At 36.4% G+C, this 24,058-nt stretch overlaps 2 protein-coding genes across 3 annotated transcripts in view; both read right to left on the bottom strand.

Annotated features, from left to right (window-relative positions):
• Window positions 1-10,740, bottom strand: part of PIG-N (Phosphatidylinositol glycan anchor biosynthesis class N) — a 32,510-nt gene extending 21,770 nt beyond the window's left edge. The window contains exons 1-2 of the mRNA XM_089649468.1: window positions 10,368-10,740; window positions 8,462-8,917 (exon numbers count right to left, since the gene is read on the bottom strand). Of these exons, the coding sequence (XP_089505594.1) occupies window positions 8,462-8,917; window positions 10,368-10,567 (656 nt within the window). The 5' untranslated portion in view covers window positions 10,568-10,740. The remainder of the gene's footprint in view (window positions 1-8,461; window positions 8,918-10,367) is intronic.
• Window positions 10,741-14,342: 3,602 nt separating this feature from the next.
• p53 (transcription factor p53) overlaps window positions 14,343-24,058 on the bottom strand; it is a 48,675-nt gene continuing 38,959 nt past the window's right edge. For both annotated transcript variants that reach the window (XM_089649437.1, XM_089649441.1), the window contains exon 8: window positions 14,343-22,346. In XM_089649437.1, the coding sequence (XP_089505563.1) occupies window positions 22,206-22,346 (141 nt within the window). In that variant the 3' untranslated portion in view covers window positions 14,343-22,205. The remainder of the gene's footprint in view (window positions 22,347-24,058) is intronic.

Here is a 24,058-nt window from a genome sequence, read left to right as displayed (position 1 = left end):
TGATTTTTAGGAGACATATTCTTGTGCATAAACTAAGTCTTTTGGGCATTAAAGGAACCTTATTGATCTGGATCAACAGTTATCTTAGTAAAAGAAAGCTTTGTGTTAAAATAAATTCTGTAGAATCTTAAGCAGGGTACTCACCAAGAGTGTAGCACCGTGTAACGTAACTGATACTGTATTAATCTGCAAGTGGGTACGGCTCGTCCACGGTAACCGCGTATCCAGCTACGAGCTCCCGGATCCGCCTTTAGTGCTCGCAGTGTGATCGCAGTGAATCCGCCGTCGGCGGCTCGCTGCGATCACACTGCGCTCCACCCGCGAGCGGCTCGCAGTAGGCTCGCGCCTACGTACTCACTTGATACAGTATCAGTTACGTTACACATTACACGGCTAGATGAGTACCCTGCTTTACATCTTCGAAGCCACAAGTGGGGTTCCCCAAGGATCTCACCTCGGACGAATTCTGTTTTTATTATTTATAAATGACATTGTTAGTGTATTTTAAGATGTACAAGTTCTGCTCTTCGCTGATGATTTGAAAATATATAGAATGATACATAGTATAGAGCAGTGCTCCGCAACCTTTTCTCACCTAAGACACACTAAAATTCTTCCTAGAATTCCGCGGCACACTAAAAGCTAAAATATATAGGTTTTAAATTGATACAATTTTTTTTTGTTTTTATTTGAAAAGTATACAAACATATAACTATTACGTATTTATTAATTATTATAAAATAATAATAAATTAATGTGATACCTGCGCTTGTTTCAATGAACACAAAAGTTTTATATTCGGCTCGATTTTTGACAGCACGACTTCGACCACTTATTATTTTTAATTAATACAAACGTTGAAAAACTTTGCTGATATATCGTTGAAAATGGAAGTAGTGTTAAGATTGCTTTGTCGAAAATGCGAGGATATTCGTATAGGATACCGTAAATCCAGAAAACATCTAATGGAACTTCGGAGAAGTGAAGTTTTAAAATATATAAATCTGTAAATTCCTTTCGAATTATATAGAGAAATTGCTTCCGTAAAATTATTGCATTGGTTGCAAAAGGATTTCGAATCCAATCGTATTGTTCGTTATTAACGGAATAAAAATACAGATCAAATTTGTGTTGAAGCATACTTAAATGTTGTTGGGCCAGATCCACAATTAATTGTTTGTTTTCAATTTATTTATTTTATTTATTTATTTATTCATTTAAATTTACACACAGTACAATATGTTATATACAAGATATAATTAAAATATTTTGTGATTATTGATTATTGTACCTTATCAGGTCGAAATTATTGGTTCCTAACTGGACAAATTGCAAATTGTACTTTGGTTTGTCTTTTGGTACAATTCCAAACGTCCTTTTTGCAACTCTTTCTGGCAAAGTTCGTGTTTTTTTTCAACCCTTGTAATTTGTCGGAGCTCGTCAACATATTCTCATTTGGACCTTGAATTTTTTTTTTAAGTTCATCGAAATGCTCGAATATATCAGCCACGTATGCAAGTTTAATCAATCAGTAATCATCATAGGGGCGCTGGTATAGTTCGTGCATATTTTGATTTAAAACAAACTCACGCACCTCGTAAAGAAGCTCAAACAATCTAGCCAAAACTTTGCCTCGGGATAGCCAACTAAATTCAGTATAAAACAATAAGGATTCTTATTCGGCTCCCATTTCAGCGAAGAATATTCCAAAGATTCGATACTAAATTTTGAAAAATAGACAATATTGTGAAAAATAATTTGTATTAAATACATAATGAAATATTGTAAAATGTCAAATACATTGAATTTGACCGCGGCACACCTGGGTCCGGCTCACGGCACACCAGTGTGCCACGGCACACCGGTTGCGGAGCACTGGTATAGAGGATTGCCATATTTTACAATTTAATTTGGATAAATTGTATCATTGGTGTGTGATCAACTCATTATTTCTTAATATTCAAAAGTGCCAAGTTATTCGTTTTCGTAAAATCCAAATTATTATAATCTTATTTATTTTGTAAGAAACAAACAGCTTTTATATATAATATACAATGTTAGATATAAATATACAAGTTAACTGAAGTCAAGCCACAGAAGTTTCTTATGTTAAAGTGCATTAAAAATGAAGTTTTAGTATCTTAAAATTAATTTGGTGTTAGGAAAGGGAGAGGAAGGGGAAAATAGGAAGAGGATAGCAGATGCTGCCGATACATTCCATACTCTTATATTAATAATCGATCGTACGCATTACTTCATATCGATATTTCTTTAGGTTATTACCAAAAATGTCAATGCTGTAACATTTTGTATAATATTGTGCACATATACGAGGAATTGGGGAATTTTTTCGAATGTTTGTTCTACAAAACGGTAGATAAAATAAATCAGATTGTCGGGTTGATCTAGACGGAATATGAAGATTTATTAAATTGGTAAGTTCTGGTGAGTCCAGACCATTATTTAGGATTTTAAATAATAAGATTTGATCAAAAATTAGACGTCGTGTTTGGAGGGAGTTAAAATTATGAAATTTAATGGATTCGGTATAATTTGAGAAGTGTAAGTTTAGTTTATAATTTATGTGTTTAAATTTTTTTTTTGAATTCTTTCGATATGGGCTTGGTATAAAGGAGTCCAGATTGGTGTACAGTGTTCCAGGTGCGGGCGAATATATGAGGTGTAAAGGGAATATAGAGTGTTTATGTTGTGGAAGGGTTTTGCTATGCGAATTATAAATCCCAGCATTTTATTGGCTTTGTTAATGATGTCATCAGTGTGTTGGATAAAGTTTAATTTAACATCCAGTGTTACCCCAAGGTCCCTGATATATTTTACTTCATTGATGTGTGTGCCGTTTAGTGTGTATACAAAAGATATTTAATTTTTATTACGTGTAAATGTTAATTTATTGCATTTTGCAATGTTAATAACAAGTTTGTTTAATTCGCAATAGACAAAGAGACGATTGAGGTCTTCTTGAAGTTTAATGCAGTCGTTGATTGATTTAATAACTAAGTATATTTTTTTATCATCTGCATATGCTAGGTAATTAGCATGTAAAAAACATTTGTGAATATCGTATACATATACATTAAATAATAATGGGCCTAAATGAGAACCTTGAGGTACACCGGAGGGCACAGAGAAGAAGCTGGACTTTGTTCCCTCAACTAAGACACTTTGAAGTCTACTCCAAAGGTGTGAAGTGAGCCACCGGAGTAAGTCACCATGGATGCCTAATTGTTTTTGAATTAGAATGAAATGGTTTACCTTATCGAAGGCCTTAGAGTAATCAATGTAGATTACATCTACTTGGTTTCTATTGTCCATATTGCACGTTAAATATTCCGTAAAATTTACCTAGTTTGTTAGTACTGATCTTTTTTGAAGAAATCCGTGTTATTGGTTTTGTATATTACAAACAATTGTTGTGTAAATTTGATCGTAGACAATTCGCTCAAAAAGTTTACTAAATACCGTGAGTATTGAGATTGGGCGGTAATTTTCAATTTTAATTTTTGACCCTATTTTATGAATAGGGATTATAACAGCTTCTTTAAACTTTGTGGGAAATTTACCTTCTTTTAGTGACATTATAAATATGTTAGTCAAAGGGTAAGAAAGATTTTTGGCACACTTTTTTGATGAAATATGGCGAGATCCCGTCACTACCAGCACCCTTACTAACATCTAAATTTTTCAGGTATTTATTGATCATTAGATTGTCAATATTTATGTAACCAATCGAAGAATCATTATTTACATAAGTAGAACTATCGATTGTGCTGATATTGTTCGTACCCATATCGCTTACGTAGGTGGACTGAAAGTGTTTAGAGAATAATTGACTTACTTGATGAGCGCCGGTGCCTGATTCGTCTAAGGTGCATGATTTGCGTTGTTTTACTTGTTGTTTACTTTTTACTTAGTTGTTTTACTTTTGTTTTTAGCGTAATTCCAGAGTTGTTTATTATTATTCTGAATATTAGATTCAACTAAACATATATATTTATTATAGCAATGCTTCTGTAGGTGTTTTTGTTGTGTACGTTTTTTTTTATTTTTTTATTAACAAATTTTTTGATACATATACAATTCAGGTACACACATAGTAATATAGAATGAAAGAGTAACAAAAAAATCCCACAAAGGCGAAGCCTGAGCGTGGGTATTATAGTGTAAGGATAAAACAGTGGTGTTTAAAATATATATTTTTTTTAAACTTGTTAAATGTATCTATAGAGATCAATGTGATTGGTTTTTTTTTTTAGAGAAGTTTTTATTTTTTCTTCTTTTTTTTTTAAATTTAATAATTTTAAAAAAAATCTTCTTTTTTTTTAAATTATTAAAATTTTTGATAGCGAACTCTATGTAATCTATTGGGTTATTAGAGGATTTCCATTTTTTATGAAGTTTTTGTATACTCTTATGAATACTCTTTAAATAATGTACTATTGACATCAGTCGCTCAGATCAGGGACTTAGGTGTTATATTTGATGAAAAGTTAACATTCACTCTGCATGTAAATGATATAACAAAGAGAGCTATAAAAATGCTTGGTTTCATATGCAGAACGGCGAGTGATTTCAAGTCACTTGAATGTTTAAAACATTGTACACTTCTTTAGTAAGAAGCCAGGAAGAGTATAATTCGCCTATTTGGTCCCCATTGTATAAAACGCATTCTGACAATATGAAAGGGTACAGCACAAATTTCTAAGATTTATTAACTTTAAACTGAATATTCCAATTCAAAATATTAACTATGTTCTTTTGATGAAACAACTTAACTTAATAATGCTATCTATATCGCACGCTTGTGCATTATATTTTAAGAATTGAGTTTTATATTGTTTTTTCGCTACTATTTTATATTTGAAGAAGTAAATAAATATTGTTTTGTGTATAATGTTAATCCGTGGATGTGACATTAATAAACTATTTAAAATTGTCCACATTCACGGAACCCTGCATTGTGTACCTAGCTTTAAGATTGAAAATCAAATTCCTTGAAATGTAAAAAAATGTAACTTGTAAAAAATGAACAATAAACAATTGGCCGGCGGGTAGCGATTAGAAAGTGTGGGTTCTGAGGGTGTGAGGATGGCTCGTACGCTCCAACCGCTATAGAAATCCAACCAATGAGAAGCCATAAACGGGCCGCCGGACCGTGGCCGACCTTTTTTTATGTGCCGTTGCCGAGTCGCAACTTTGACAAAAAGCAGCAATTTTAAATTTTAAAGTCTCTTTCTCCATTGGATCACCCTCGCCTCGGACCTTCGCATCTACCAGCTACCTGCCGCTGCCCCTTTCTGCCGAGTTTTGAGAATTTTATTGGCCTTTCTCCCTCGACTGAAGTATCCTGCATCGACTAGATTCTGGCGGGCACCACGAGGCTTAAGAAGCTGACATACTTAACCGCCTTTTTAAAGGAGATCTTTCATTTATTTGCATTTTGCACAAAAGTCGTCTATATACCAGAAACGTCCTTTTCAGGACGAGGTTCAATTGATTTGCATTTTGCACAAAAGTCGTGTATATTCCAGAAACGTCCTTTTCAGGACGAAAGTCAATTGATTTGCATTTACAAAGTCGTTTGAGTCATGTAACTAACCCCTATTTTTACAGTCTGTATGCACACGACATTTAGTTGGGTACACTATCAGATAGGCGGATCATCTCTGACCTTGTACTTTTAAATAAAATTATTAATAATTCCATTGACAACCCTGAAATTCTCGCCAAAATAAAATTTTAAGTACCGACTAGAAATCCGAGGCAAAGTGCTACATTTTTCTGTGACAATTTTAAAACCAACTATGAAGCTCATACACCTATAAATAGACTACATCATTTTGGCAATAAATTTGGGAATATTGTAGACATGCTTAAAGATTCCGTATTAGTTATAAAACGAAATCTTTTTAATCATTTTACTGAGATGTATGAATTCACAACTCCGTAGTGAATACACTTTTGTTTTTATATTTATATGTTCCTTAATACATATTTAGCTTTCCGTAATCCACACTATTCATTTAAATTTAACTTAATTTAATCAAAAAACATAATTTATTGTAAACTATGTAACACAACTATATTACTTGTTAACTACTTTTGTAAAAGCCCATTTGGGCGTAAATAAATGAATAAATAAATTAAAAAATATATATTTTGTTTTCATTAATGATTCGTTTTTCTTAAGGTTGGCACAGATTTTCAACATTCTAGTCCAGTCTAGTCTTGCCTCCATTTACAAAACAGGTCAACAGATGGCAGCAATTACATATTTTCATAAATTGCCCATCATCAAATTTTATAACTTTGCTGCTAAATATAAACTCAATTGTTTGTATTTAAAGTTTTATTTAGAAGTGATTCATTCAAAAATTGGATGTGGCAGATGCTCGAGAGCCCTTATTGAATAACCGCAGCTGTAATTTAGAGTAGGTAAATAAAGCAAAGTAAACAAGTGCTTCTCCTTTGGGTGATCAGGGAACTTCACTAAAATTGGAAATATAGGAAAAATCTGATTTCCAACAAATTTTTGTCTTATTTATTTGTACAAAGTTCAGGGACGCGGGTGCTTGGGATCGTTGTGGCCAGGCCGCTTGCCACGCTCATTCTTGCCGGGACTGCCCCGTGATAGTGGGGTAAACTGCCCTCGATACGCAGCTTGTATATTTTTATGTTTCAATCATACTTCCACTTGAAACCACCAGGTGAACACATTTCAGATGTGTTACTATTAATGTAAGTATGCATACATTATTTCGTACTAACAATCATGCAAGCAGGGACATTGGAGGGTCTAGAATCGTTTTAAAATAAATTTAGCTTCTTTTTACAAAAAAAAATTACAGTCCTGACGTGTGCGGCTAAGGAGGTTAAACAATCAGTTTCCTCACACAGCCGTCGGGAAAGGGTGGGTCCCCTCCAATGTACAAAGTTTCATGTACAAGATGGCGCAAAAGTTCTCATACAATTTCCTTAGGCAGTAACTTTATTGTAAATTTAAAATAAAACTAAATTTAAAACTTTATTTATCAATGCTATCGATTATTTTCTAATCATTCAACTATATTATAAACTTATAAACTACCCTTCCCATTTTTTCTACCTTACAACTCCTGTGGTGATATGTCTTTTTATTACTACTATCTGGCTGTTATTTACTTTACCGGTTTTGTTTTATATTAACCACTCGGAACATTAGAACGTCAAAAGACGTAAATATGATAATAGCGGTCAAGACATTAGTACGTCTTTTCACGTAAACGCGCGAGATTTTACAAAAATCGATTTATTTCCATCACTAGTATACGGATTGCCATGATTTAAAAAACAGAGTATCGATAATGAATAACGCTACGCGTCTGCATTCAAGAATATCTATGGAATCTAGAGGTGCATTATCTAAGTCAATTGGATTTGTCATCTTGTTCGTTCATAATTTATTGCGTTTTTAAATAATTTATTAAAAATATTTTAGTTTGGACGGTTAATATTTTGAGGTGACTAATAGTTTTTAATTATATTTCTTCAATATATAAAGTGTTATTTCTTTATGATACTCAGAAAACAGTACATTTTTCACAGCTTTGAAATAATGGTCAGCGATTTTTAGATATTTTTGACGTTTTCAGAAAATGTATATTTAGAAACGCAAATATTTACGTACAACAAAACAATGCGATAGTGAATTTCATAATCTTTCCAAAACAGTTTTTAGAATGAGGCTATGTTTCCCAAAACGTGAGTTATGAAGCTTTTAACAAAACTCGTGAATAACACAAAAATTTTCGCGTTTTGACAGTTCGCAAAGGAACACAAAGTAAATAAAAGTCCTTTTCTGAGAGGTTAAGTATTAAATTATAATATGAACTAAACTTGTCAATTTGACTGGCCTAAAACAGGATCCATTCCTAGTTGGATAGTCAAAGTTTCCGCATGTTTTATTGTATGATTTTTATGTGAAATAAATTTATTATTATTATTATTATTAAATAAAAAGAATTACTATATGTCACACAATTATTCCGCGTTCTTGAGGAGTACAGCAATCCATGGTTTGTCAAGGTTATTTCTGCTTCTGACAAAAGATGGCACTTCCAAAAATAAGAGCATCGTCCTATAGGGTGATAATATATACAGGGTGTCCAGGGGTAAAGTGCACTAACTTCGGGAGGTGAATCTGCATGATGGTAGAAGTAAAAAAATAAATAACTTTTTCCCATACAAAAATATTTTCCCATACATAGAATTCAACCTTCTTACCTAAAAACATTGGAATTTCGGAATTTTTTTTTTTTTACTTGTACTATCATGTAGAACCACCCTCGAAGTTGGCGCACTTTTACCCCGGACACCCTGTATGTTATAATTATATAATAACTTTTTATGTGGAAATCTTCAGTGTGTTTTTACTGGGTAAGATATAAAAATGTATCCAACTTACTTAGAGTGTGGCTTGTGGGTATGCCCAGCTGTGTCTAACCCCAACAAGTGTAAGAAAAACACAATCTTGTCTTTTTTCAAGAGCTTCAAAGTTGCGGGATTTGTCTTAGCTCTGGAGAGGAAACTCTCTACTTGGTCAAACACCCACGTGTCCAACTTGGTAGTGGACACCTTCCCCGAGAAGTCTTCCTCCTCGTGGCTGTAGAAGAAAATGTCCACGTGGTTGCCGACCGCTCCTTTGGCGAACATGGGCAGGATGTCCGGACTGCCCCACGACCAGGTGTGGGAGCTTCGGTTGAAGATGGAATCAAAGTCAACGGGATTTTCTTGCCAGCCTCTGGCCACTGCGGATGGATCTTCGTATAATCCCGCAATGATGGCCACATGGCCCGGCCTCGACTCGGTTGGTACTCTGGTATTGGATATACCCCACATTCCTCTGTTCATCATAATATGCCTGAAATTTATTGATAAATTAATATTTATCTAAATTAAATTTTATTAAACATAACAAATTCCAAATTTATATATATAAAAATTTTAACCTTAGTTTGTTCAAAATCTTAAACCTACAAAAGTTCTTTACCGATTGCTTTGAAATTTTGAGACAACTTTGCATTCGAATATGTGTGTGTTTTTATATATATCTATATTAAATAGAAGTCACCTGTGACAGGTAAAAATATGCTTTTTTAACAGAATTAGCTGCGGCCGTGCTGAATCTTAATCAGTGCCTACAATTATTATGTAGAAGTATACAGACGATGCAAAATCGAAAAAATTTGACTATAAGCAGGCCTTCTTTCTCTGTGGATGTTTATGAAAAGCTGCCTTGAGAATCCTTTTTTTTCTTAATTTATCCACTGGTTTATTCACGGATCCTGCAATTGGTAACCAAGCATCGTGTAGTGGCACTTTTTTTCTTAATTCATCCACTGGCTTATTCATGGAGCCTGCAATTCGTAACCAAGCATTGTGTAATGACAATTTGTTTTCTTAATTCATCCACAAGCTTATTCACAGAGCCTGCAATTGATAACCAAGCACCGTGTGATGACACTTTTTCTTAATTCATCCGCAGGCTTATTCACGGAGCCTGCAATGTGTACCCAAGCCTTGTGTAATGACACTTTAGTGCAAGTGGTGCTTCTGTATAAAGATAAAAAAATAATAGTATCCAATAATTATTCTTATTCCGCTCTCCCATAAAAAAATCATATGAAGGGCGCGTCTGTATCAATTGCATGCTGAGAGCAAACTGATGGTGTAGAAGGACACTTTGCGCGAGTTGGGCCAACTTCCTTGATTCGCGTATTATTTACCTCCACTGGAGCGATCTCGGGTCAACTCGAACCTACGAGCAAGAGCTACCCTTCCACACAATCATTCGAAAGTTGGGAGTTGAACAGTTGGAAGATTGTGTAGAACTAGCAGAAGACCGTGATTAATTAAAAACCCAGCATCATATTATCCTTGAAAAAAGTCGGGTAAATATTTCCATAACCGCCGCACTTTTAATAAATACATATTGTGGAAATAACACTTCATTTTAACTTAATTATTACAAGAAACGATTATTTACGCCGGGAGAGATGGTAAAAGATGCCATATAATTAAATATATACCTTATAAAACGATACCTTTGCCACCATTCTGGACTTTTTTTTAGTATGTAGTGACACCTACGAAAGTTTCGTTTCAACCTAAATGCGTATAATTTATTTAATCAACCCAAACTAAGAACCTAATAACCCATATGAAGAATGTAAATAGTTATTTATTGGAGTAATTGTCGATATAAAGTGTAATTTCCATAATCCGCGCCTAAATTTGCGACGGCTAGATAAATAATTACCAAAAGTCGTAAATACAAAATTATTTTTAAGTCATCAAAATAATTTACTTACTTCAGATAAGGTGCCCTCGGACTCCTTATCAAAGATTCCATTCTCAGTCCATCAGCAGAGAAAAGAACTAGCCTTGAAGCTGGCGCGTTTCCAGTAGGATAAAACTCTTTAACACCACTTGTAACCGGCGATTTAAAATAAATATCGAAAATAGAAAACAAAAATACGACGTGGATTAACAATCCACATAAAATCATCATTTTGGAATGATGTCCGACGAAAACTTTTCGAAATTACACACCGAAAATCTGCCTCATTGCAGTATATATTATCTCTGTTCTAATCGATTGTATCTGCACAAAATATGTGCAAATGCACTTAAAGGCCGGCACGCATCTTGCAGTATTGATCATAAATTAACCACTTTGAACCACTCTCGTATTGATTTTGAGTTCGATTGAATTTGACAGATAGAATTCATAGAATATGGAATGAAATAATAACCATAGATATACGCGTAAATATCATGAACTAGTTAGTGATGGGCAGGATCGAAACATTTACACATAACACATTTACACATTTGAAGATTAATCGATTTAATCGCTCGGAGTTCCACAGGAACAATAGGTTGATATGTCCCTAGGTATCTACGTGACTTGAATTCACAGAACGACCAAAGCGAACACGTGCGCCCGCATCTGTCTCTGTATTTTACACGCAGATTGAGGCGGCAGTTCGCATTATTAGACCTTATATATTTAGTAAATAGCCTGGCCGGCAAGCGCAATAAAATTTAGAAAGCTAACTTAGAAATACACCCATAAAGTCGTAAATCTGAAATGGGAAACGTTAAGCCAGCGACCCGGCAATAAAAACCTTCGCCCAAGGCTAGACTATATTGCAATCGTTTGAAGGTCTTTTGTAAAAATGTAATTTTAACATATTTTAAAATAATAATAAATCTAGCGGTGAGAATGGCGATGCCAGCGCCACGGACTCAGACAACGTACCGAAGTGGTGTAAAGCGGAACCACTTTAGTTCCAGCACCCCACCACAGGCGTGCTACGGTCGCCGGATCGCGCAGCTGAAGACAGATTCCGCAACCAACAGTTGATTTTTTGGCACTCGAGAGTCATCATTTCGCCCCCTCCTGGAGCGGTCGCCGAGGCGCTTCCGCCCAGGAAGCTGCCCTCTCGGCAGTTACCATCTCGCCTCCGCCGAGAAATATCCTGCCCTCCCCCTTGGAGAGGGCGCTGAGGCTCTTCCGACCAGGAAGCTGCCCTCTCAGGAGTTACCGTCTCGTCTCCGCCGAGAAACTTCCTGCCCTCCCCCTTGGAGCGGTCGCCGAGGCTCTTCCGACCAGGAAGCTGCCCTCTCAGGAGTTACCGTCTCGCCTCCGCCGAGAAACCTCCTACCCTCCCCCTTGGAGCGATCGCCGAGGCGCTTCCGCACAGGAAGCTGCCCTCTCAGGAGTCGCTGCCTGCCGACTCCGCCCTTCGGAGCCTTGGCCCAGGCTGAACTAATTCCGCCCTTCGGATCCTACCCAAGTTGCCGCTTGTGTTATCGGTGATAATTGCGAACGTGGAGATCCGCAGTTCCAAATAAGAATTATAATTTAAGACTATTATTAAGCCTAGATTAAGACTAACCCTTAACTTTACATATATATAAAAAAAGAAGTTACTTAGTTACAAACACTATTAAAAATTTATTAAAAAAAAAAATATATATATATATATAAGTATATATATACAATATATATATATATTTTTTTTTTTAAATAAATTTTTAATAGTGTTTGTAACTAAGTAACTTCTTTTTTTTTACTCGTTCCTCCTTTTCTTTTACATGAATAGTATTAATATTAAACTCCATTTAGTATAGTTATAACAAGGTGCAGACAGAGGAGGGGGTTGGCGGCATATAGACAAAATATGGTATTGTAGTATGGCAACATTTTGGTAGGTAAGTACTTCATTTGCCATAAATGAACAAAACAATTGTTTTCATACTGGCAAAACAAGATTAGGATTCTTGCTGCAGTCTCCATCCTATACCTTCGTCGAATGTCACAGCGGTGCTGCCAAGGTCTGGAATCCATGAGAGGACATTGTGTCAGCACTCTATTAGCAGCAGACACATACCTGGACGGATGACGAACCTCGTGCTGGCACTGTTGGTGGGCGCGGTGCACTCTTTCGCTGCAGCAGCTGGTCCAGTTTCCTCACCACCTGGGATTCTTGCTGCAGAATCTCCATCCTATACCTTCGTCGAATGTCACAGCGGTGCTGCCAAGGTCTGGAATCCATGAGAGGACATTGTGTCAGCGCTCTATTAGCAGCAGACACATACCTGGACGGATGACGAACCTCGTGCTGGCACTGTTGGTGGACGCGGTGGACTCTCTCGCTGCAGCAGCTGGTCCAGTTTCCTCACCACCTAGGATTCTTGCAGCAGATTCTCCATCTCCGTGTCACCTGTTTCTGTACTTCATTTTATTTAACTTAATTTCAATTTCATTTTGTAATATTTATACTTTTTTTGTAATATCTGCATTAACTGTAAAGCGCCCCTGAGGTTATATCTCACAAAAGCGGCGCTATAAAAATCATCCAATAAATAAATACTTTTGTCCCTTTTCTCCTTTGGATCTTGGGAAATTTCCCATACAACACTGCGACCGCATCTGCCATATGCAAGAAGGGAAAAAACATAAATCTAGGAAAATTTCAATGATTGAGGGGAAATTTCAAATATTCTAGTAAAATTTTCATATATTCTGTGAAAACTTCGAACCTCCTAAATCACAAGGCCGGGACACTGAATCAAATCAGCATCCTAACTTGTATAGGAACTTCCAAAAAATATATTTTTCTTTATTTTTTAAATTAAATAAACATTTTAAGATGTTTTAATAAATAAGAATAAATTGAAAAAAAAATTATAACTTTTTTTGTAAAATCCCATACACGTTAGGAGGCTGCTTTGAATGAGTGTCCCAGCCTTGCGATCTAGGAGGTTTTGATCTGGCCCGCAAGCAGTAATGGTAAATCTCCACAACTTTAATGCCAAAACTCCCAAGATTTGAAAATAGGCAATAATGCGAAATACGGAGTATAGCAGCAACAATATTAGTTAATATTTCCTAAAAACACTTTTGATTTTTTTATATTTATACCTTATTAATTGTGTTAAATAAAAACTGTTGTTACACAAAAATTAAATGTGGACAGAGCAAAAAAAATAAAGCAGTAAAGTTGGAGCCGGCTTGTGTCTATGAAATATTATATGTTGGTAAGGGGATTTCCAATGTTTTAATAAACTAATGTTGTTGACCTTAACTTAATGGTGATGGCCCCATTTATCAGTGTTTTTTAGTAATGGTTTTGGAATACCTGAAAATGCCAAACTGCATACAAACACCCACTGCGGCTGGGGTTTTTACTTTATTCTATTTCATGGTGGTACTGAAATAGAATTAAGTAAAAACGCCAGTCGCAGTTTGTGTTTGGACGCAGTTTGGTATTTTCAGCTATCCCAAAACTGCTGTGTTTAATCACAGTGGGCCTTTAAAATGATTTCTCAAATTTACTAGACTCATCACGTGATACAAGACCAGGACGTTAGTAGTTTATTTATGCACAGGACGCAGGACACGTCACGCATGTAAGGTATACTTGCACCCACACCATAGTGTGAGTGCAAGTGTGCACTATGGTGTGGGTGCAAGTATCGCATTTCGCATGCGCGGTTTGTGGAATTGTTCTTATAAAAATGCCGAAATGTGTCATTAGTCGATGTGTTAATACAACAGTAAACAATTAACATTTGTAAATATACTCAATTCTTATTATTTTGGCAATTTTCAATAGAATAAACTAACTAAATACGCTTTTATGTGATGACGATCGTTGATTTCACAATATATTACATTCAGTGTTACCGCAAGTATGATGTTTCCGTTTTTCAGTTGGAGAAGGTATATAAAGGTGGGTGAGCAATGATAGACACATACAAATAAATTGGAATACTTTTTTTTTATTAAAATGAAATTAGAAAAAATCTTGTAAAATAAACAAAAGACAATAGTTTTATTTAGCATTGAGTGCTAAGTGACTAAAATGGCTTACTCACTATCTGATTAGCAAAACAACTTGCAGGACAGCATGTTGAACCGCCAACCGAATTATTATTATTCCGACGGCCCGACAAAGGGAATAATAATAATTCGGCTGGCAGTTTACCTACATACCATCCAATTTGCAGAACCCCAGCATGCTGTCCTGCAAGTTGTCATGCAAATCAGATGGTGGGTAAGGGGGTATTAGTGCTTCCAAAATATGTGACAGAAGATAAATAATACTTAATTTAAAAAAGATTAATATTTATACAACAAAAAATTGTAATAACAACAAAAAAAAATTGAGAATTACTGAAATTTTTTATTTCCCTGTGAAGCAAAAATTTTGGCATAAATTTGACCAATTAACAATTAAATTTAAATGCCAAGCAACAATAAAATATATTGCTATTACATGAGCAGCTCTCGGGGCTAACTCAATTCTTTTAACAAATATGTATACGAGATAGAAATTTAACTCTAATACTAATGAGATAATGACATAATAACATACATACTAAGTTGAAACAAATAACAAAAAAAATCACAATATTCAGGTAAAGATAAAATTTATTCTAAGAGTTTAACGCTCTTTAGAAATAACGCCTCAGATGTGCATTTAGTAGGTGGGGAATGGCAGTAAAAAAACATGCATCATATCAAGTACTTTTACTTGTTAAATCAGTATTACATAATATAATCCTTCAAACAGTTTATGCATAAACATAATTAAAAGAAATATGAAATACACATCCAAATATAAAATTATATCAAATAAAAAACATTCATAAACAAGAACTCCTTCAAAACACAAATTGTGACAACAAACTCACTTAACCCTTCAGGGAGTATTTCCGCTTGCAATAAAATCTAAATACATGGAATTATTCTGAATGTATATGAAAACTAAAAACTGTTTTGAAAGGTGATGAAATACACTTTCTATATTCTATTCTATAAAATTACTGATATGAAAAAACACAGATTTTATTAGACAAGTAATGTATTATTTTAGATCTGTATTGGGTAAGGCACACTGTATGAATAATTTTAAGAACATGACCACTAATACTAAATTACCATTTTTAAGTTTGTTTCTAACCACAACAGTAAGGGAGACAACAATATCCATGAGACAATTTGAGCTGTTCCCAAAAGTGAAAAAATAAGCCTGAGGGGTTAAATTGACACTAAATGATATCTTACACAGGCTGTAGGATAGTGATGCACAACCCAATGTATTTATTGCAGACTGATCTATGCTGTACTACACAGGCTGTAGGACAGTGATGCACAAACCAATGTATTTATTGCAGGCTGATCTATGCTGTACTACACAGGCTGTAAGATAGTGATGCACAAACCAATGTATTTATTGCAGGCTGATCTATGCTGTACTACACAGGCTGTAGGACAGTGATGCACAAACCAATGTATTTATTGCAGGCTGATCTATGCTGTAGGACACAGGCTGTAGGACAGTGATGCACAAACCAATGTATTTATTGCAGGCTAATCTATGCTGTACTACACAGGCTGTAGGACAGAGATGCACAAACCAATGTATTTATTGCAGGCTGATCTATGCTGTAGGACACAGGCTGTAGGACAGTGATGCACAAACCAATGTATTTATTGCAGGCTGATCTATGCTGTAGGACACAGGCTGTAGGACAGTGATGCATAAACCAATGTATTTAATGGAGGCTACTTTCCAAAACAAAATTTTAAAGCATTTTGATCAAACGAATGAAAATTCTCAAGAACAAAAGAAAGAATTGGCCTGAGGCATTTTTGCATTTGAAAAAATTGCCTTTTTGCCAAAAAAGTTGCATTTTCATCAATGCTATAGCACTGCAAAAGCTGCACAAATGAATATTATTGTACGCATAAAGATTTAACCAAAAATGAACATAACAAGTGTCAACAATTAAAAATTATTATACCAGTGTAAAAAAGTAAATATCCAGACATTTTTAATTTAATTTATACGATTTTAATTACATTATCGTAACTGCCCAAAGGAAAACATCTATCTTCTAGATAAATAAAAATATAAATGTTCAAAATGTTAAATCTCCGAGAGTTCTTAACTGATTGCTTTGAAATTTTGACGCAATGTTGCATTCAAATATGTGTGTGTTTTTATATACAGATGTCACCTGTGATAGGTAAAAACCAGTTTTTTAGAAAAAAACATCAGCTGTACAAACAGGCTGTTTTTTAAAAACAGCGCCATCTGTTGGACGTAAAAGCAACACACGCAATTGTTTCTCTATTTGCACAGACAGACTGAGCCACAGCAACGCGTGGCGGGGCAGAGCTAGTTATTAATAAAATTATTCTTAAGATTACTTGATTCCCATTTGAGCACCAATTATTTAATAACTACGACCCGAATTTGCCATCGCAAAAGCAGGGCAAAATGTAAAAAAATTATATTATGTAGATATAAAGCCCTGTCTCCTGCGCTCAGACAGTGGGGCGTGGCCATCCATATTTATGTACGCATAAACAAATATTTTTGTTTTCCATTGACAGACAGCAAATGTGTATGGCACGCCCCAATGTGTTATATTTTCAAAACATTTTGTCACAGAAGACCGGCCTAATAACACTGATTTAAGATTACTATTTTATGTTTAAGCTAAACACTAAACTTCCATGGTAGTATTTTTAATATTCAGTTTTGTTACGTAAAAGGTCTTCAAAAGCAAAAAATTGCCATATAAACTTGCTAGTTTACCAGAGTCATAAGAAGTTTAGATATTTCTATAACTATAATACTGATTCAAAATAAGTGTTGTAAGTATTTTTTATATTATTAGTATTATAATACTTCCAGTAACTGTCTTGACGGAAGGACATATCGAATCGCTATGTTGTGTTAGCTCGTAATAAACAAATGTCTTGCGTTCATCCAAAACAAGGCGGACACTTTGGAAGAGATCGCAATTACTCAACTGTGCATCTCTACTTACTTCGAAGAGGAAATAAAGGAGGCGAAAAGTATCGTGTTTGAGCGGCTTCTGGATAAACGCACATTGCGGAAAGGAGATGGCAGGATCAGCCGAGATCTCCAGGACATCCTGAGAGCACTGAAGGAGACTGACCCTGACAAGTTACCAGTGTTTGTCGCTAACAGCTGCACAAATTGCCTCCAGTCAACTTTGACAGCATAGATGTATCCAAACTTCTTAAGGAATTGAAAGTACTGAAAATGGAAACAACTAACATAAAAACTGAGCTGAGAGAAGAATCGACCACAAAAAATGAACAAATAAAACAAGAACTGGCATAAATAAGAGAGCAAATTACAAATATTCAGGTCCCAAACAAACAAAGCGAAGTAACCGGGAACTGGACAAAAGAGTGGGTAAGTCACAATTACTTGATAGTAAACAATTACCAACAGGCGCAACCTACTTATCAGCTGGACCTAGCGGATATCGCAATGCACAGACCACCACACATACAAAGACAACATACGAACACACTCCAAACATTGGTAAGCAACGTCTAGTACAGCCGGCAATCAACTTTGAACAATCAACAAACCAAAAGAATAAACAGGCATCGCGCGACCACGGCCAGCGGTCTCGGCCTCCTGCGGCAGATGATGATGGCTTCACACTAGTAACGAGAAAACCCAAACGTAATTTGAGAGGAAAAGCAACCTCAACGACACTGAAGTCGTCAGACTTATTCACATAGATATATATTTCAAGGTTTACCTTGGAAACTACCGAGGACGACATAAAGACCAACCTTGTAGAAAACGGTCTCGGAAATACTAAGATCGAAAGAATTAAGCCTTACCGTCCTACACCGTTTAACACTTTTAAACTCTCTGTAAAAGCGACTGAAGTACCGAAATACCTGGTGGAAGAACTATGGCCGGAAGGAATTGTATTCCGAAAATACATAGAATCGCGTGCAACAACTAGAGATCAAAATGACAACCGATAAATTAAAAATTATTTCTGTTAGTTGCACAGATCGGTTCGTAGCTCTGAAAAATTTATTTACGATCTGTGCGAATCATATGATATTATAATAGTCCAAGAAACGTGGTTACTCCCAACCGAGATTGACTTTTTGTCCCATATTCATCAAGACTATAACAGCTTGGGCACCTCTGCCGTCAATATCATCGACGGGCCACTACTAGGAAGACCGCACGGCAGAGTGGGGATAATCTACAGGCAAAATCTAAGGGTCACCACAATCCCGATGGATAATTGTCGTATGGCAGGAATCGAGGTGAGATGCATACCGAAATTCTAACGATCTTCACGAACTAAAGATCAATACAGTCATAATGGGAGACTTCAATACTAATTCTGATTCACTCTTTGGAACAGAGCTCAAATCCTATTGTCAAGAATTCAAATACATTTGTGCCGATACCGAAATTCTACCTGCTGATTCCTACACATACGTCAGTGACGCACATAGCACCACCAGGTAGTGAGACCACTGTCTGGTTGCGAAAAATATTTTCAAACAAATTGTCGACATGAGAATTCACTATGACGTGGATTGGACAGATCACCGGCCCCTCGAGATGACCTTACAAAAGAAAGGAATAGCAACAACGGAAGTACTTCCATCTATGTTAAGGGATCCAGCATCATGGAATCCGAAAAATATACATGATATCGGAAAATATAACTCATGTTCGCAAACCTATCTCATTAAAATCAAGCCAAAGAATACATTTCCTAAGGCCAGTGGCAACCCTGAGTATAGTAGAAGCACTACTAAACAGTGCCACTTCTATATTTAGAAATTGTACTACCCATAAACATAAGCAAGTATGTGGATGGAATGAATTTGTAGGGAATAAATATGAAGAATCTAGACAAGCGATACACACCTGGATCGCGAATGGGAGACCGCACGAAGGTCCCATTGCAGAGGATAGAAAGGCAAAGCGTGCTGCCTTCAAAACAGCTTTCAAACAAAGCCAAAATAACTCAACACAACTCCAGATGGATAAAATAGCAGCGGACCTAGATAATCGGGACGTAATTTTTTTTTGGAATAAGTCAAACAAACTGTTAAACATGCGTTGCAAAGTCTCGTGCAACATAAACGGAGAGACGAATCCGGAACTAAATGCCAATATTTTCAAAGTATATTTCGCGACTACTACAACAAAAGACAATCAGATGGGTTTTAAAAGAGAGTGCTCCACGCCATATTCTGTGTAAAACGGACGCTAGAATACTACAGGAAGAAAAAAAAACCACAACATGTGGACCTTAGTAAAGGCCTTCGACCGAGTCTACCACCCATTATTATGGACTAAACTTAAAGAAACAGGTCTACCATGGAAAATAGTACAAATTCTCGACACATGGCACCGTCAACAGGAAAACCTCGTGAAAAGGAAAGATGGGTTTGCAGATCCCTTTTTCTAAAAGTGGGGTCAGACAAGGAGGATGTTTGTCCCCAGTATTGTTTAACCTTTCCGGGAGTAAGGTACGTAATGCTGGCCGTGCTCTGGGGAGTGAGTTTTTTTATATAAATATATATATTTTTTTGATTAAATGTATGCTTTATGCAAAATAAATAACAGCCGATATCTCTGTCGATAATGATATAAAATGTTTAAAATTGGTGTAAAGTTACAGGGATATGCCCATTGATGGCAATACAATGCATATTTACAGAATATGCATCGAATATGAATATGCAACGCCTGTCGTCCATAGCCGTCCATACTGCTTTGGCGAAAGTGTGTACCGTCGTTCATTAGCGTCCATACTCCCGGAAAGGTTAACATATACATGGATGAACAAACTCGTAGGTTAAACAATGCTGAGGTAGGCTTCCATATTGGAGGACAATGCATCAACAACGTGAGTTACGCAGACGATATGGTGTTGATGGCACCGTCAATAAGGGGACTACGAATTCTCCTTAAGATTTGTGAAGAATTTGCACTCGAAAAAAACATGATGGACAATGCGCAAAAAACAGCACTGTTGGTCATTAAACACTGAGAAGGACCAAAAAATATTCCCCCAGCCTTTTTGAACGGTGAGCACATAATCACCAATAATTTGACGGATGATGACGACATCGACAGGCAGAGGCGAGCACTGAGCATAAAAGGTAATATGCTTAGTTGAAGATTTCAACTCTGCAGTCCGCAGGTGAAAAGAACGCTCTTTTCAGCTTTTTGTACTACATTGTATACTTGCGAGCTGTGGGCCAACTTCAAAAAGAGAACCATGGAAAGGCTTCGGGTGCAATATAACAATGCGTACCGTATGATGTTCGAACTTCCCAGGCACTGCAGTGCCTCTTCAATGCTCACGGAAGGGCGAGTTCCCGGATTTGCAGCTCTAATAACTAGAGTGGCAGGACTGAGGGGAAGGATCAACAACTCCAGAAATGTCCTTATCATTGAATCCCGTATGACTCCAGGATCGAGCATCGAGGAGCGCTGGAGAAAGATGTTGGCCCCCCATTATTGAAACCCCCTCGAACCGCTCTAATAAAAACCAAGGTTTAAGGGAGAGGACAAACAATCCTGAAAATGTCTTTATCATGGATTCCCGACAGAGTCCAGACTCAAGCATCGCAGTGCACTGGAGAATGTTGTTGGCCCCGTCAATCTAATGCTTAACGTCTTTTCTTGGTGTTGTTCTAATTATTGTAATATTATTGTATATATTTTATGGGATGTGTGGGATTGCACAAACCTCCCCACATTCCGGAATAAACTCGTTATTATTATTATTTAAAATAAAATTTTTACTTTATTCGGCCCTGATTTTGCGATAGTGAATTTGGGTCCTATTAATAACCTAGTACATGAGGCCTGTTGAAAAAGTAGCCGACAAGAATATTTTCCACGGAAACAAATGAAGTATGAGAGGTTTCAGCAATTGGGGGTACACATTCACTGGCATGTGTAAGTTTTACCTGCCTACAGAGAATGTCAGACGTTCTCTGGGGGGTGGGTCTTACGCCCAACAAGTTATTATCCATTGCCCCAATAGAGGACACTTTCCCCCACCCCCTGCTTCATTTGTTTCCATAGTAAAGTCATTCTTGGATACGTTTACAATATAAGTATTAATGTGGAAGGCACGCATGAATTCCATTTAACTAAAGTTTTGTACTATAATAACATTTGCTCGTAGGCATTCTATATGTTGTATTTAACTTAATTAAGTATTTCAAAGGCACAGAAATATCTTGAGATAATGACAAATACGTAATGAAAATAAAGACTCTGCCACAAAACATATGTAAAATCTATGTTGGAAAAAACGTTTAACAGGTTCACTGCCATCCTTGTACAGTGGAGGCATGGAAAGTTCTGTCACTCATATTCAACACACTATAACATAAAAACTAGAGTAGGTTGACAAAAACCGCGCACGGACAACCATTTTTGAACAGCACAAAGCCGGCATAAAAACAACAAGTCGCTACAGTTACTGAATGAACACTGAGCAATTGTTGCTGAGTTTCTCAAACATTACCGCCTAATGGCAGAGTTGGCAGTGCACCTGTTAATAGAAGCAATATGTATGATGCTTAGCCGTTTTTTGTAGAAATACGTATCATGAAACTATAGAAATGAATTTAAATAAAAATGGAAACATATTTGATAAAATGATACTGAGACATTAAATTTTAATTTTATAGTGGTATAAAATATAGAAGTATAACTAAATAAAAAGGAATTACACTAGTACATCAATAAACTGGAAAGTTCTTTCTCACACAAACCAATTAAATGTAAGCACCATCAATCCATTTGCCTCTTGATTTCCTCCACGAGGTTCTGCAACATGGGGCTGGCCGGGTTGTCTGGAGACAGGTTGGCCATGGCCACCACTCCGAAGTTGTAGACAGCTTTCAGCCAGCTTTCCTGGCTGGGCTGGACCGCCTGCAAAGGGAGGGCGTTGTTAATACAAATACTTCAATAGTTTCGTCCAGAAAGCCCATAGCTAAAATATCCCAACTAGCAAATAAATTATTTTGCAATCAAAAGGGAAAAATAAAGTGTACGAAATCAAAAATATATTGAGACCCTTCCATTACTATTCATCTATTTATCAACTTTTTGTTAGTTGAGAATGCCTCATGCGCTACATGTCGAGAATCTGAACCAAGCTATTGAAATTAGTGTTTGGACGATTATATTATATAAACATTTGTCACTAAAGCGAGGGCCTAAGACCCCGCATACCCAATTTCTACCGATTTATAATAAGTTTCTCGCTAACCCTTTAAGTTACAAAAATATATATACGAGGGTGGTCTGAAAAGTTTCCAACCTAACAATGAAACAATAAGTTTTTTATTTATTTTCCTACATAGTCTCCTTGTAACTCTACTCACTTCTCTCATCTCTCTAACCCGTCCAAATAGTACTCAGCGTTTTTCGATCATTCTTTCCTGAGGTTAGTGCGGTAAACTAGCGTTTTGAGTTAAGCTTGGTTTTGGTAATGCCATAATCATATTTATTAGTGACACAAAGCTCTATCTCGTATATACAGCCGTTGGGCATGTGAAATGCCCATCTTTATTTTGTAGATAGGCCCCTGTGATGCTAAACCCCTGCAAAGGTGTCCTTTGCCAGTGTCTTGTAATTGAGGCCCCTAGAAACAAAGACGGAAGTGTCCACTTTGTTAAATTGTTGGCAATCTAAAAAAAACGTTTAATCAGTCCGTTATTCATCAATATGCAAGGAAATTTTAATAATATGATAGTAAACTGGTTTAAGAATACTATTTTAAATCATCTATGTATCTAAATGCCCCAGTTTCTTTAAAAAATGAATTTTTTTGATGGACACTTCCGTTTTTGTTTCAATCATTTTGACCATCTTGCTTGGACACTTGCTGTTTTGTTTCAATCATTTTGACCATCTTGCTTGGACACTTGCTGTTTTGTTTCAATCATTTTGACCATCTTGCTTGGACACTTGCTGTTTTGTTTCAATCATTTTGACCATCTTGCTTGGACACTTGCTGTTTTGTTTCAATCATTTTGACCATCTTGCTTGGACACTTGCTGTTTTGTTTCAATCATTTTGTCCATCTTGCTTGGACACTTGCTGTTTTGTTTCAATCATTTTGACCATCTTGCTTGGACACTTGCTGTTTTGTTTCACAAACAGTTGGAAACTGCCGGTTTTGATGTGTAGTGGTACGCCACTACTCCATTCGAACGGAATTCTAGAAGTCTCGATTTTTCCAAACAAGCTTCTTGGGTGTTCTTTTATTTATTTGTTTGGAAAATTCTACATAGAAACCAAATTGTTCCAGAAGCTTCTTCACCTTTTGAAAGCGACAGCATGAAGAAGTCAGTCAGTCATCAATCTGCCATCAGTTAACAAGGTGCTCAACGAGTGATAATCCGCGCACCTCACTTGCGCGAAGGACATTCTTCCCGGCTCTCATCATGGACTCCATCGGGACATCATCATAGCGCTTTGGCCCAGATCGCCGTTCCTGGCCAACGCTACATGGATTACAGCGCCCTGGTTCCAGCGTCTCTGACCAGCGCTTCATCCACTCACCATGACCACCACGAGGACACGCAGCATCCTCACTGGTCTGCTCAACTCTCCTTCAACCGTCTACAAGGTCCACC

The sequence above is a fragment of the Hesperophylax consimilis genome, chromosome 3, assembly GCF_061612785.1.
Source record: "Hesperophylax consimilis isolate HC1 chromosome 3, BYU_Hcon_1.0, whole genome shotgun sequence".
NCBI lineage: Eukaryota > Metazoa > Arthropoda > Insecta > Trichoptera > Limnephilidae > Hesperophylax > Hesperophylax consimilis.
This window is presented reverse-complemented; position numbering and strand designations above follow the sequence as displayed.